The sequence below is a fragment of the Centruroides vittatus genome, unplaced genomic scaffold (assembly GCF_030686945.1).
Source record: "Centruroides vittatus isolate TY-2023 unplaced genomic scaffold, ASM3068694v2 contig_5, whole genome shotgun sequence".
Taxonomy (NCBI): domain Eukaryota; kingdom Metazoa; phylum Arthropoda; class Arachnida; order Scorpiones; family Buthidae; genus Centruroides; species Centruroides vittatus.
Window position 1 is genome coordinate 498604 of NW_027122286.1, and position 16537 is coordinate 515140.

Genomic DNA, 16537 nt, shown 5'->3' on the forward strand with positions numbered 1-16537 from the left:
TCAGTATCATTTAAAGTTATAGAATATTATTGCTGTGATTAACTGCGAATAAAAATATCAAATGTATTATCTTTTAAATTTATCACTTTTTCTAATTATTCCTTTTGTTTTCTGGTATAGGTAAGTACTTGCTATATAATGTTTTAAACAATATTAAAAAGATATTAAAATATCTTGTAATTTAAATTGTTTTAAGGCCAAATTATTAATGTTGTACAAAAATTAATTGTAATAATTTTAGTCGCTAGTTTTGTTAATTTAATATATATATATTTTTTAAGTTAAAGTAATACAAGTAAAACAATCGAAGACGTGTTGAGTTCACTTCTCAAGTATTTTTATTTACTTGATTACAATTAATCAAATGCGATTGAAAGTAAGAAAATGTAAATAATTAAAAAATATACATATATTTTACGTTTTAAAACTGAATATTCTATTGTTACATTATTTGAAATAACTCATGAAATTCTGAAAAATTTATTTTATATTTTAGATGATAATTTACATTTTCGAGTTTCTAAAATTTCTCAGATATTTTGATATTTTTAATTTTAAGATAATTTTTAAAACATTAAACACATTTTTCTTTTAACCACTACAGACTTAAATAAAACGATAAGTAACTAAATAGGTTAGTAGGTAGCGACAACAGGAATACTTAGCGAATGCTTAAAAAATTATTTTAAGATAAAAAGATTTTATAATACGGTAAAGCTGTTCATTGTTCCTCTTATTTACATTTATTAATTATAAAACTAATATCATAAAAAGTATAGCATGCTACAATATATCGAAGATATCGAAATGTTATAGGCCTAAATTTTTTTTAAATTTAATGTCAGTTTGTAATGATTTTAAAGTCGGTAAAATAATCTTCCAAAATATATAAAAATTTTCTGATATTTAAATATTGTCACACCGAACAATTTAAAAAATTAATATACCGGTAATTATTTAATTATTGCTAAACGTTAATAGCATTGTCGAAAACAAAATTGCGTTTTGCTATAACAATTTAAGTGAATCTAACTATTCAAAGTTCTCCTGTGATATTAAAGAATATAATTGCTGAATTTATTTATTATTTGTTCTCAAGTAATATTTATGCATAAATGTAAACATTTACAAAATGTTCAATACTAAAAGTTAATCTAGCCTAATACATTTGTAGAATGTAGCCATATATTATCGAGTTAAATGCGCTCATTGAGACGGAGTGTTGGAAACGTAAATAGCATATTTTTTTTTCTAAGAATACTTCATGTTTTACTTGGAGATATAAAACTTTTTACTGATTTTCATGATATTTACAATTTCGTCAATTATCATATTTATTTACATATTTATTTTTTAAAATATTATACGTTAACTAGAAATGTTTAATTTCTAGCTTATATAACTGGGATTTCTAGGTTTCTAGTTGATGATTAGCCTATTATACACAACATTTATTCCGTTAATATGATTATTTAACTAAAAGTAATTCACTATACTTATAAAATCATTTTAAGATTCTTGTATAAAACATCCTTAGCTCTAAAATTATATTTAAAATTTGGGCGTGTATTCAGTTTGTAGAGAAATTTCGATCATTATCTTCTTATATAATTAAAGCTTATCTTCCGTATGAACTTTTAATAAATAAGTAAGAATAAATAAATTTATTCAAAGAATTTTTGTGAATCTAATACATGAAGAAGAAAGTTAGTTGTTCTTTACATATTTTGACACGGTTTGAGCAAATGAAAACCTTTTCAGGGACGGACTATCCCAGGAGGAGATCAACGACTACTTTTGGTCGAATTAACTTCATCCCCCACCCGTAACAGGTCTCCTTTATATCTGGCCAGTGGGATGATGGCATTTTAATAGGAAAATTACTTAATATAAAGTTACCAGCTAGCACAAAATATATTTTTAGAGGTTTTCGAGTTACGCACCTAGATCGTTTCGTAATCCACTATGTAAGTCCAAATTTACGTATGTCAAATTTTCCATTCGTAGCCTAGCCTAAATTACCTTACAGTACCCTTACATAGCCTATGTCTTTGTTGCGAACAAAATTATACAAATGTTGTTTAATAATAACTTATTCACACAAATATAACAAAATTATACCTTAAATGTAGTGTTTAACGATACCCTTCCATAACCTGTTTATTAATTAGAGGTTGATAATTTGGATGAGGCAATGTGTTGGGAGTCATCAATGTCAGACTTTTCAGAAGAACGCTGCACAACAGGCTTAAAACTAGGACCAGGTCACATGACATCTGGCTGACGACTGGTGGAAAACTAGTCAATTTTCTTCAAAAATCTATCCAGCGAGATTCGGACAGCAGTTCTTTTCTTCTCCTTAAATACAGATCTCCCTTGCTTAACGCGGTTTTGATTAACGAAGGTTTTGATTGACGCGCGAAATTATTTTTGGCTATCCCTTTATATACGCGGCTAGAGTTTTAATTAACGCGGCTTTAACAGCTGTCTTTACTTAACATATATACCGCATTTGAATAACGCGATTTTGAGATTTTAATATACGCGGTAGCATCGAGAGATTAATTAACCGCGTTAATCAAAGAATACCTGTATTTCTTTACATCAAGCAATGCCATCTTCTACTATTCTTTGCACGTTAGCAGAACTTATTTGCATTCATCTTCTCAGAATAAAACAAGAAAGAGTTTATTTCAAGATACGCTTTAACCAGTTTTTTGATGCCATTCAAACTTCCCTATAATATCGCTTGATTTTCTTAAATGCTATCTATAAAATCTGTCGAAGATTTCTTTACCTAAATATTGATTTACTCAAGTCAGATTTACGTAAGTAGAGGTTTACCCTATATATATTCTTATATTGTTTTTGTGTAAAATGTCTAAAATGTCGCTTTACTACTGTTCATGACTAATTACATCACTAATAAGAAACTTTTCTAGTATAATAATTATTAAAACATTCAGTTAAATTATGTATATATATTTTGAATATTATTTATTAAATATTTAAATTTATAACATCATTTTTTTAAAATTCTAAACTAAAAGTTTTTTGTGACATTTTCATGAAATTCAACGTTATAGTGTATCACAAATTTAAGCAAATACGACATATGATTTTATTTTGTTCTGGAAATTTAATTTTACTACAAAACCACAAACTACATAACAAACTGTACAGTACATATCTTACTGAACAAATAGTAGCTATAAGTTTGTAGATCTTATAAATCATATAAACCTATATAAAGTACTAATAAAGAGTTATAAAGAGCATCTATCAAAGTTTGTCTAAAAAACTGATTTGCATCAAAATTTATTCAAATATGTATTATAATGAATAAAATACGTTAGCAAAGTTTTAGATCGATATGCGTAAGCAATTAAAAAAATTGAACGAATGTGTCCGAGTTTTATTTTTATCTCAAGAACATCTTGGCCAAAATCAACAATCTATATTCAAAATATTTGTATTCACGAAAAAAATGTAAGTATATTTTCCAAATATATTTTAAATTTTCGAGAAAATTTTGACGCTTGAACAAAATTAGGTTAATGTTACCTATGGTTCCAAAATGGCGGCTCGTCTCTGATTCCAGCAAATAGAAGAAAGGAAACAGTGGGGACGCACGTTCTAACTTAAACTAACCTATTCTAATAATTTGGTTGGTAATAATTTGGTAATTTATTAGAATAGGTTAGGTTAGGTTAAGTTAGAACGTGCGTCCCCACTGTTTCCTTTCTTCTATTTGCTGGAATCAGAGAGGAGCCGCCATTTTGGAACCATAGGTAACATTAACACAAAATTAAAAATTATTTTATTTTCCGAGAACCGAAATAAAAAGATAAGTGATTATTTATTGTGAGATCGTCACAATGCCGGGCTGCAATTTTTAATCATATTTTTTATTAATTTAATTTATGGTATATGCTATTGACCTCAAATCAGTAGTATCTGTACAGCATACTTTTCCTTTAACAACAGAGTTGTGCCGATCATCTGTTAACTACTTTCAGGATAAAAGTTTTGAATTGAAATAACATAATTTCCCATTTGCATTGGAAATGCTTACATAGTTAATCGGGACGTCCTGCTCCTATGGTTTCCATATCTGGTCTCGTCTTTCCTCTATCTAATTCCGTTCTCGAGATTAAGGAAAGACAGACGGACGGACGACAGTGGAAATTTATAGTTTTACAATTTTTTTCAAATTGCAGCTCAATAAATTCTGGTGATTAATTTAGTCCAAAAAGATACAGTGAGAAATTTAAAAATGTTTCCATTAACTGAAAAATATTTTTTCTTAATACAGAAATAATAGCTGAAATTATTGCTTTTAAATGCAAACAAACTTCGTATTTTTTCTGGAAAAGAATCCTATATCATGCAATTTTCTTAAAGAAACAAATTTTTTCCCCAACATTTATTACTATATACAGAATTTATAATTTCTGAAACAAAACTATTCAACTTTACCTCTAGTATCATCATAAATTAGTACTGGCGTTTTTCTAAATCTGAATGTAGAAAACGAGTTTGGTTTTTCATACAACAGTTGATTTCAGATTTCAGCAATTTAATTCGTAATACTGACAACCAAAATTTTCTGGCGTTCAACCAAAAAATTTCGATATGATAAAATCTTCGAAACGAAATCGTGCACACATGGCACATCTCATAAACATGATACTGCGATTACCTCAAATCGAAAAGATTACTAAAAGATTTTTCTTTAGTTTGATCCATCTGAACTGCAAGACTTAATATTAGCTGAACTGAAGACTATAATCACTAAATCATATCAACGTTCATAGGCTGTTTTATATCTAGCGAACGAATTTAAGTATAATAAGCTTAATTTTTTAAACAGATAAACCAAATAAACCATGGCTCCCCTAGTGTGTTTATATGGGATAATTCATGGCTGTATTCGGCGAATCTTCATTTATATTGTTGAGCGCCTACATAGATACCTGGGAATATAATCCTTGTATAAATCACGATCGTATGAGTGAATTATAAGAGAAATCTTCTATCTTGAGGAAACCGTGTTTTGTATTTTCGTTTCTTTTCTTTTCTTTCGAAGACACAATGTAGTGACGTAAACTTAAACACTGGGCGAATTTTTCATCCTTTTTATTCGGTTGGAACGCTTTTTTATTACATAACGCGTTTCGGGCCGATGCCCCTCTTCAGCCAACTAAACATTAAAAAGTGAGAGATGACTATATACAAATATTTAAAATAAATATCGTGACAGTATACATAATTAGTTTTTTAGAGGTTGTTACCTTCTAAATCCTGGTAAGAGCTTGTATACCGTTAAAAGCTGGTCCGTACCTCATTCGGTAGTTTAGACGGATGTAATAGTCCAAGGGTACGAATCTTGATAAAAATTCCATAAAAAAGGAAGGTTTAGTATCAGTCTGTAGAAGTATACGGGGTTATTCTTTCACAAATCATATTCGTGAAACCATACCTGAGATTCGTCTTCCGGTGTGTTGTCTAACACTGAGCTCGTACTCCTCCACCTCAACTGCGGAGCACGATCTATTTTTAATTTGCATATGTCTGGTCGAGCATTAGCAGGGGAATGTTTCTTTTTTTTAATAGGTTTCTTTTCCGATAAAATTATTCGGGGGGTTTAGCGGTGATTTTTTTAGAACATAGCACGTGGCCATTGCTATTTTTTCCCGCTTTTAGTATTTTTAATATTTGTCGCTATGCAAATGACGTAACAGATCGTAAAACAGTTTTTTATTTTATAGTATATTTTATAGTAATTTAATCCAGTTTTCATTGATTTTTATGCTTAGATTAGTATTTATGCAGGTCTTATTTTTATTTTTAATGATTTCTACACTTTCTTTGAATTTTCTGTTGTATGTCTTCTTTTCTCTATGTAAAATGCTTGTTTTAGTATCATCGATTTTACAGTTATTTAACACACAATGGTCATGGAATACTGAGTTTAGTCTGTTGTACTTTAAATCGGCTATATGTTCTTTCACTCTTATTTTGAGTTTTCGTTTTGTTTCTCCTATATAGAAGTTGGTATTTTTGCAAGTGCATGGTATCTTGTAAACTATGTTTTTCATATCTTCTTTTTTTATCGTCTGTTTCTTTTTTCTTTGTTTCGCTTTAAGTCTAGATAACAGGTTTACGTATTTTGGGGCAAGTTTTATATTATTTTTCCTCATATCTATGTCGATTTCTTCATAAAGGTTCCTAATGTATGGGAAGCTGGTATATTTTGGTTTCGATTCGGTTTTTTTATCTTTTATTTTTGTTTGGTTATTAGTAATTTTATTTTCCCATTTAAACCCACCTTAAAGAGAATACACCTTTAAGAACACTCTCTCTTCCACGGTCCATCACAGAAAATATCCCAACAAGAGACAAAAAATACATCAACCTCAAAATACTAAGATCAGCGATAAAATTTAAACACATTAAAATTAGAAGACTAAAACGAGATTTACAAAAATACAATAAAAAGGAAAGAAGAGCAGATCCAAAAAATAAAGAAGAAACCACTAACAACTTACCAAGAGATAATATAAATAGATATCAGACAAATAAACAAAAAAAAGCTAGCTAAACGATTTGGCCACCCAACTATGGAAGAAATAATAGAATGGAAAACATCCTTGGTATTAAATAAAACACAAATCACGATCCCCGAACATATTCTAGAAACAATAAGAAAAGGACTAGACTTTAACGGCCCTAACACTTGGGAAGTATTGGATATAATACCTAATTTGGATCGTATGTGCAATGAACTCGAAGATACAGAATCAAGAATTCTGAAAACGACCTTAAGTAATAAAATTAAAAAATATACTGTAAAAAAACATAATAAAACAACTATAACAGATAAAAATTACTATAAATACAAAGACGAGATAGAAACATTGCAAAAATTCTTAAGTGATAATCAGCTAGACCTCATTAGAGCCGATAAAAGTAAACAAATTATTATAGTAACCCAAAAATGGGTTAAGTCAAAACAGCTAGAAATAGTGGAAGGCAAAAAGTTCCGAAAACTACCAATCAATCCGAAAGAAACCCTATATGAAGAACTAAAAAAGAGAGTTATAAAACTGCAAAAACTTAACAAAATTACAAGAGCAGAACGAGAGTTCATCCTTAATCAAGATAATGATAGAACACCTAAACTGAATGTGAAACTTAAAACCCACAAAATGGGAGAAAAAGTAAGACCCATAGTCGATTTTAAATTCGCTACCTTATATAATCTGGAAAAATTCCTTAAACAAAAACTTAAGAAATATCAAAATTCGAAGCACTCTATCAAAAATACAGAGGAACTTTTGGACAGTCTAAAAAACGTTAAAATAGAAAAAAACATCAAAAATGGCTAGTCTGGATGTGATTGATATGTACCCGTCGATAAAATGGGAATTAATCGAAGATAAACTTAAAAAATTAGAAGTAGAATCACATATCATAGAATTAATAGAATTTGCATATATGAGTAATTATTTCGAGATAGATGAAGAATACTACACACAGAATAATGGTATTAGTATGGGGTCCGTCATAGGCCCGAAACTAGCTGAAATAATAATGATCGACGTTGACAAAGAAATTAATAATATAACAGGTATAAAATATTATAAAAGATACGTAGATGATGTCCTAATTATATATAATGATGCAGAAGTAAAGCCTAACATGATAAAACATATAATAAACAATATAGATAAGGATATCCAATTTAAAATAGAGGAAGAAAATGTGGCCGATAATAGTATACGATACTTAGACGTCATGATAACAAGAAACGAAAACGAATTAGATTTTGAACCTTTTAAAAAACCATGTTCAATCAACACCACAATAAAATATACTTCAAATATACCATTGTATATAAAACAAAACATCTTTAACATGGAATACCGAAAAATACAGAATAGAACTAGTAAAGAAACTAATAAACCCAAACACATCATCGAATTGAAGAAAAAGTTTGCCCTAGACGGGTACCCAACCAGACTGATTCATAAATGGGAAAATAAAATTACTAATAACCAAACAAAAATAAAAGATAAAAAAACCGAATCGAAACCAAAATATACCAGCTTCCCATACATTAGGAACCTTTATGAAGAAATCGACATAGATATGAGGAAAAATAATATAAAACTTGCCCCAAAATACGTAAACCTGTTATCTAGACTTAAAGCGAAACAAAGAAAAAAGAAACAGACGATAAAAAAAGAAGATATGAAAAACATAGTTTACAAGATACCATGCACTTGCAAAAATACCAACTTCTATATAGGAGAAACAAAACGAAAACTCAAAATAAGAGTGAAAGAACATATAGCCGATTTAAAGTACAACAGACTAAACTCAGTATTCCATGACCATTGTGTGTTAAATAACTGTAAAATCGATGATACTAAAACAAGCATTTTACATAGAGAAAAGAAGACATACAACAGAAAATTCAAAGAAAGTGTAGAAATCATTAAAAATAAAAATAAGACCTGCATAAATACTAATCTAAGCATAAAAATCAATGAAAACTGGATTAAATTACTATAAAATATACTATAAAATAAAAAACTGTTTTACGATCTGTTACGTCATTTGCATAGCGACAAATATTAAAAATACTAAAAGCGGGAAAAAATAGCAATGGCCACGTGCTATGTTCTAAAAAAATCACCGCTAAACCCCCCGAATAATTTTATCGGAAAAGAAACCTATTAAAAAAAAGGAACATTCCCCTGCTAATGCTCGACCAGACATATGCAAATTAAAAATAGATCGTGCTCCGCAGTTGAGGTGGAGGAGTACGAGCTCAGTGTTAGACAACACACCGGAAGACGAATCTCAGGTATGGTTTCACGAATATGATTTGTGAAAGAATAACCCCGTATACTTCTACAGACTGATACTAAACCTTCCTTTTTTATGGAATTTTTATCAAGATTCGTACCCTTGGACTATTACATCCGTCTAAACTACCGAATGAGGTACGGACCAGCTTTTAACGGTATACAAGCTCTTACCAGGATTTAGAAGGTAACAACCTCTAAAAAACTAATTATGTATACTGTCACGATATTTATTTTAAATATTTGTATATAGTCATCTCTCACTTTTTAATGTTTAGTTGGCTGAAGAGGGGCATCGGCCCGAAACGCGTTATGTAATAAAAAAGCGTTCCAACCGAATAAAAAGGATGAAAAATTCGCCCAGTGTTTAAGTTTACGTCACTACATTGTGTCTTCGAAAGAAAAGAAAGGAAGAGAAATCTTGGTGAAAGATTTCAACAGTTTTATACAATACGATTTACGACCGTTGGCCATAAACTTAGCGTAAACCTAATGGCTGCTTTGGAACATGTGATCTTTTCTAATATTAGTAAGAAATTTTTACAAAGTGGCAAATTTTAATTCAAATACAGCAATAAAAGTTTTATTTATATCAATAATGAAACTGTATTAATATATATTGTTTTTAAATCGATATACTCATCGAAACTATCTATATGGAGCACGTATTTGGATTTTGTTTCTTTGAATTGAAAAAGAATGTAATTGAACATGATAATTTATGTTTTTTTTGTTAATAAGCCTGTAAAGTTTCAAAAAATAAGTAAATTAACTGTATGAGAAAATTTAAAATAATTAGTCATTTAATCAGATTACAGTGCACTTTCCTTCATTGTTGGACAAGATTCTTTGAATTAATGGAAAGTTCAGATTAAGGTTATATACTATGTAAGACATACAAACATCCGTCTTTAACTTTTTGAAAACTTATGTGCCAAATATATTGATAGTATATGTTAAAATATATAGTATTGTACATATTAATCTGACAGTTACATTAAAAATATCGGCTAATTTAGTTTTAATGTTTTGTAATAAGTCTATCAGAGTGTGTATTGTTCGAAGAAAGAGTTCATTTTCATTTTGCTTCTAACTTGTAAGTGGGAGAAAGCGGGACTAGTTGTTACGGAGGCAAGTAATGACAAGACATAACTTTTTTCTTGAGACTGGTAGTACTGAAAGCCGTCATTGCAAAGTTCTATTTATACCGCTTAATATTGCATGTGAAGTTAGAGCAAGAATATTGCGCAGGATTGAAGTTATATTAATTAATGTGTTTTTAGGGTCGAAAAGTAAAATTTGTTTGATAGTTTTAAGTAGGATTTATTCGAGCACATGATGAAGTCATTTTATATCTGTGGACAACTTACCTTCAGGCATTATTTTAAATAATGTTATGGTAGCAATATGATGTTGTAATTACAGAAACAGAAGAAAAAAACGGCAGTTGGGGCTAGTTGCAACATGCAATGAGGGGATATATTGTGACACTGTCACAACTTACTCCGTTGATCTTACGTTTAACGTATAATATTATTGTTCAGAGATGGTACATAAAGAGGAAAATATTAGAAGAGAAAAACGGAGAGGACAAAGCAGGCTTACAAGATTACATAAAAGCGGCTAAAGAAGTACATAGTCAAAAAGATGTATTTTACGGGAATATTCAATGTCTATAGAAAGTCTCTTCTTTAGTGTGTCATAAATCTCTCCTATGTTAGTGCTATTAGACTCACATGAACTGTACCAACAATGATCCTTATTATGTATGCTTTTGTCAATCTGAAACATGAGAGTAAGGATGGTTATGTTCACGTTCCAACAAAATATGACAACGACTTGCCTAACCTACATATTTTGATTTATATGTCTGACTCACTTTAAGTTAACTTCTATTATTTTTAATTTAATTTATCTATTCTCAGTTTATTGTTAGCAAATTCTTATAAATGCAGTATTATGAAGACCTGACCTTATCACATTATAATAGGAAAAACATTCCAAATAAATTCACAACAGGTTGTTATATTCGTTTGAATTATTTTATCTGGTTACAAAGTAAAAGCATTTTTCCTGTTATTGTTTTATTCTTTGGATTTTGTAAGCCTTTTGCATTATTGTCACTACTTGCCCCATGCGTGTCACAGCATATAATTTTGTTTTAGAAGTACAGCTAGTATACACATTACATAGAAAACAGTAAAAACTGTCACAACTAGCCCTGCCTCCCCAATTTTGTTCAGATTACAGAAATATACTCATTATTATCGTCTATTGCGTCATTAAAAATGTAATATATGAATTATTTTGAAAAACATTATCGTTTAATACAGTACACTCTATTATTTTTACCAAGCTAAAATTAATGCGGTAAGATTAAGATTTTCTGATTTTAGACTAGGTTAAGAATAAAATATCATATAAACGATATATTGCAAAATTTTAAAATTCTGTATCCTTTATAGATGGAGAAAGAAAAGATTCTCTTACTTTGTCAATTTAGGAATTCCGGGACCAAAACCGAAATTACTTTCCGGAAATATGGATGACATTATAACAAAGGTAAAGTGATTTTAAAAATAATAATATAGGTTTTTCCTTTCTGCTTTATGAGAACGTTTTATCTTATCCCATCATGGGTTAGGTCAGACCTATAATAGTAGCTACCAGACCACCCATGAAAAATTCCTGAAGTTGCTCGTTCGAATTGATTTTCGGTCCCTCAAAACTATTAATAGAGGAGGTTGACCGAATGACCGAGGACCACCTCGGTCATTCGGTCGTCAATTTGTGTGTCGCTCAATAGTAAAAGCGTGATTGAAGCGCTCACTAGTGGTCTTCCACATCCGTGGTTCTTAATCCGTGGTCCGCGGAACACGAATTAAGAACCATGGATACTTTTACATTATCGTTAGATTAATTTTATTACAATGTCTAAACATTTTTATTCCCGGAAACATCGTGTCATTAAAATATCTGCTAGAGTAAGCGCTCCGTGAAGCCACTTCAAGTGTTCCGCGAAAAAATCAAATATACAATTAAAAATTGTTGCAAAAGAAGAATCGGTTAATGTTACTTAAGGTAGCGAACATGGCGGCTCGTCTCTGAAACAGTGAGATCGCACGTTCTAACCTAACCTAACCTAACCTATTCTAATAAATTACCATAATTATTGCCAACCAAACTATTAGAATAGAGATAATTTATTAGAATAGGTTAGGTTAGGTTAGAATGTGCGTTTCCACTGTTTCAGAGACGAGCCATGTTTGCTACCATAGGTAACATTAACCGAAAAATCAATACAATGTGAAATAATTTTTTATGGGAGTGTAATCAGCAAATGCCAATGATTTCATATACTAGACCGAGTGCGCTCTTATTTTCATAAATGTTTGCCACTTCTGCTTTAAAGCTGATGTATTGTAAGTGTTCCGCGAGAAAAATGTCAAAATTTAGTGTTCCCCGATTTCAAATGGACGAATATCACTTTTATCGAATTTGAATATTAGCCAGATATAAAGTATTTAAATTTCTCAATACCCTGAATACTTTTTTTCTTTTTTTTAAACTCTTTCCGCCCTGTGGGCACTAAGAGGGCCTCTTTTAGAAGGCCCATTATGGGTTCGGCCAGGCCCACAATGGGGTGGCCGGGTGGTGAGGGACGGAGACCGACATATCCGGACGGACCATCCTCCGAAAAATTCCTGGGGATTTTTCGACCCGTCCGGATTCGATCCCGGGTCCCCCAGGGCGGCAGGCTGCTAACCTTGACCGCTCGGCCATCCGGCCGAATACCCTGAATACTTAGGAAACTTAGTCACCATATCTATTCGATACACAAATAACAGCTTAAAACGGTTACTACAATACGTTTTTAGAAAAATAGGAAAAAAACCCGTAAAAGTAGAAAGTGCGGCACCGGAAATAGATTTGTGAATAAATCTTTAAATTTTTGAATAAGTGGACTAAGCTTCCCTAATTGGCCTATAACTTAATAATTTATTTAATATTTATTATTTAACTAAGTAACTTGTTTTATTTATTTCAATTTAATAATAAATTAATAAAATAAAACATGTTACTATATTGTGAGAAATAAATCTTAAAATTTAGAATTTTTGAGTTTTACTATATCTTCTTTTAGGTACTTCTCAACCAGAAGTGCCGAAGAGAGCGCCTCTTCGGCATATTTACGTATGGCGCCATATTGAAGATATTCGAAATATTCTAATTAATTTTTTTATGTACGTTATATTCGAGATTTTGAATTCTTTCTGGTATTCGAGTATTCGCGGATAGTATTCAGCTATTTCTACTAAAAACATCTCTAGCAGTTTTTTAAAACATTTGTTTTCAAGAGTATTTACAAATTAAATATTAATTTATAAATAATTATTAAAATATAAATATTTATAAATAATTAATATAATAATTATTAAAATATAAATATTTACGTCGTAATTTATAATTTTAGGGAGTTGCAAAATGTCATTACGATTGGATTAAGAAGTATGGAAATGTTGTTGGGTAAGAAATGATAATTTGATATTCTTAGAATTTGTGTAAAATTTGGAATTACTATAAATAGAAAACTCTGATTATGGTGTTTGTAGTTATTTTCAGGGCTCCAGGCCTGTTTTACTCGTCTCCGATTTGGAATTCTTGAAGTATTTTATGGTTGTAAACTATATGAATGCATCTGGGAGAGAGGTATCGGTGAATAATTTAATTAACTGAGTAAGAAAAATTATTTTTTATACTAAGAATAATTTTCCTTACTAATTAATAATTAGTGAAAACATTTAATAACTTTAATAAAGTTTATAATTTGAATTCTTTAGTGGTTTATCGAAGATGGTGGAATACCATTGAAGGCATTCAGAGAAACATCAATTGGGAGTGTTAGTGGAATGTATTGGAAAGAACTTCATAATATGATGTCTTCAGCTTTCACTAGCAGAAAACTGAAAGGAGTAATTCTACAAATAAAAGAAAATTTCTGTTGTCAATTTGAGAATTTCAATAATCAGATATATTCTATTTTAGATGATACCAATATTGGAGAAATCTATTACTCGTGTCTTAATGAAAATAGAGAAAAAAATTGAAAATAAAGAATTTGTTCCGATGAAAACATTATTTAGCCAATTATGTTTCGACAATACAATGTCAAATATGTTTGGAATAGAAAAGGATGAATCAGAAATGTACAGAAAGTTTCACGAAGACATTCAACAACTAGCAAATATACCTCAGAAAGATATAATTATAGCTCTTGCTTGTAAGTCATAATTTTCTTTCCTTATCATTAATTAATTAATTTTTAAAATTCTTACTTTTAAAGTTTACTATTTAGAAAGAAAGAAAATGAAGCTATTTATTAAAATTCCAAAATTAATTATAAATTTTTATTATTTCTCTTAAAATTACCTTCTTCTCAATAACTGGAACGAATTAATAAACATATTCAACAAAACCTTTAACATCCAGTAACGAAAGTTTTAATGTAAAAACTGACGAACGTTTTCGATCTTAAACAAGAGCTGCATCAGGTGAACAACGATATTCCAAATTGGAATGAGCGGAATTTTTCAAACATTTTTAAATAAATAGAGCAAAAACACAACAATCGAACATACGTTTTTCATTAACATTTTACATTACTGAATTCTTTCGTTAACGAAACAAACATAAATACAGCAATTAACAAACACAGAAAAAATATATTTAAACATTAAAAAAAATTCCGTAGAAAAAACTAAATGTCTTCATTTACGTCATGTCAAATCATCGGAAACAACAGTCTTTCATTGCAGAGACGACCTTTTACTAGAGGCTACGCCTCTGCAAAACCATGCAAAACAATCTAAAAAGTTCACAGGTTATACGCTAACGTACTACACCTTGCACAACATTTATTATGTAAGTTAAGAAAGTTTTAAAACAGCTTAAAAAGATAAGAATTTACTGCTTATGCAAGCAAGTCACTTCAATTTAGTGCCCACTAATGATCTAACGCAATGATTCCAAAACATTTTTAAGCTACCGCTCTTTTGATTCCATAAAGTTATACCCAACGCCACCTAAATCATTTTCCCTTGTGTGAGAAAGGTTTGGAAATAATCTTAGAAAAACCTTTCTATGACACACTTTGTGTGCTTACCTACATTGTTCCCATATATGGAAACCATTAAATGCAATGTTTTTTCTTACCCATTGTAAAAGAGGAAAGGGAAATGTTGCCAGTGACCCCAACCTTCGCCTATGGTCACAGTTCAGTACCCTGCATTCAGCGCCCCCTCAATCTCGCATGATGTGGCTTCATACAAGTGTCGTCTTTTAAAATGTAGTTTCTGTAGTTTCTTGTATTTATGACCTGATTTTGCATATGACGATCGTAAACCCTTCTGTCTCTCCAAAGAAACTTCCCGACTCAGCTAAGTTTGATGCAGTTCTATCAACTTGATTCATGGACGAAACGTTAAGATTTCTACCGTGGACTCTTCGATCAAGGATTTATTCCAAGTATCCACAGTCATTTTAACCATTAGGCATACTAAGCACTTGCAGAAGACCCGTGAAATAAAACTGTCCGCGGCCCGAGATGTAGGAAAAAAAGGACTAATAGTGTTTACAAAAATAGGGCTAGATACTACGATCTAGTACCTACTGGACTTGGGTCATACTGCCAACTGTAGTGGCATTGAAGTGTCGGAGGAGACCCGAAATACTGAAACCCTGTAGGTTAATGGGCCCGGCTGTAGGTTAATACAGCCCTGATGATTTCTGTGTAATTTGTATATTGTGTTACATCCAATTCTGTATTTAATGATATATTATTTTTATCTGCAATAGTTACAGTTTTATATAATTCTGACGTTTGTTTTCTATAGAAATACTCTCATTAAAAGAGAGGACGAGGTATAATTTCAAATGAATATTTCACTACTGGGACGAAATTTATGTCGATTGCTTTAAATGTACGTTTTACATTAAGCTATGTCGTTAGTATTTCGTTTAATCTGTTGTATTTTGTTTGTTTTATTTGTGAATGTTCTGAGGTTGTCTTGATGAATCCTAAATATTTGTAGACTTCTCCAGAGATTCAATGATGTCTCCATTTTCGAGTATAAAATCTTTTTTCAAGATTCCTTTTTCTACGTAAAGTGTTCTGAATTGTCTAGGCAAAATTCTATTTAAATGTCAGTGGAGTAAATGTAACTTTTAAAAGTAGCGTAGCTAACTCATATAATATATTAATATATTTGCATATACAGTATATTCTCAAATCAAGGGCCACAAAAATATTTTCTTTAGAGTTTCTAGATGTGTTAATCTTTCATGTTTTTAGTTTGCTGATTTTCGTTTGTATCATTTTATTTTGTTACACTCAAAATACTTTTTGTTGTGTCAAAACAGTACTAAATCAACAAGTGAACAAGTTTATTGAAGCAGAATTGAATAAATACAATCACCACTTGTTGATTTTTTAATGTCACGAAAACCTAATAATTTGTTAATTTTATTATGAAATGTAATAAAATTGCTTGTCATAGGCAATATAAACAATTTACACAAATACTATTTCAATAAGAAGTAAAATAAAATTGAAATGTTTACATTCAGCTATTTTGCTAATCAAATATGATAGTTAAAACCAC

The 16537-nt window shown here is 30.3% G+C and overlaps 1 protein-coding gene across 1 annotated transcript in view; it reads left to right on the forward strand.

The window, feature by feature from the left end:
- Positions 1-16537, forward strand: part of LOC136978153 (cytochrome P450 3A30-like) — a 65163-nt gene that overhangs the window by 32287 nt on the left and 16339 nt on the right. The window contains exons 2-6 of the mRNA XM_067273806.1: positions 11342-11438; positions 13351-13403; positions 13490-13586; positions 13718-13849; positions 13923-14157. Of these exons, the coding sequence (XP_067129907.1) occupies positions 11342-11438; positions 13351-13403; positions 13490-13586; positions 13718-13849; positions 13923-14157 (614 nt within the window). The remainder of the gene's footprint in view (positions 1-11341; positions 11439-13350; positions 13404-13489; positions 13587-13717; positions 13850-13922; positions 14158-16537) is intronic.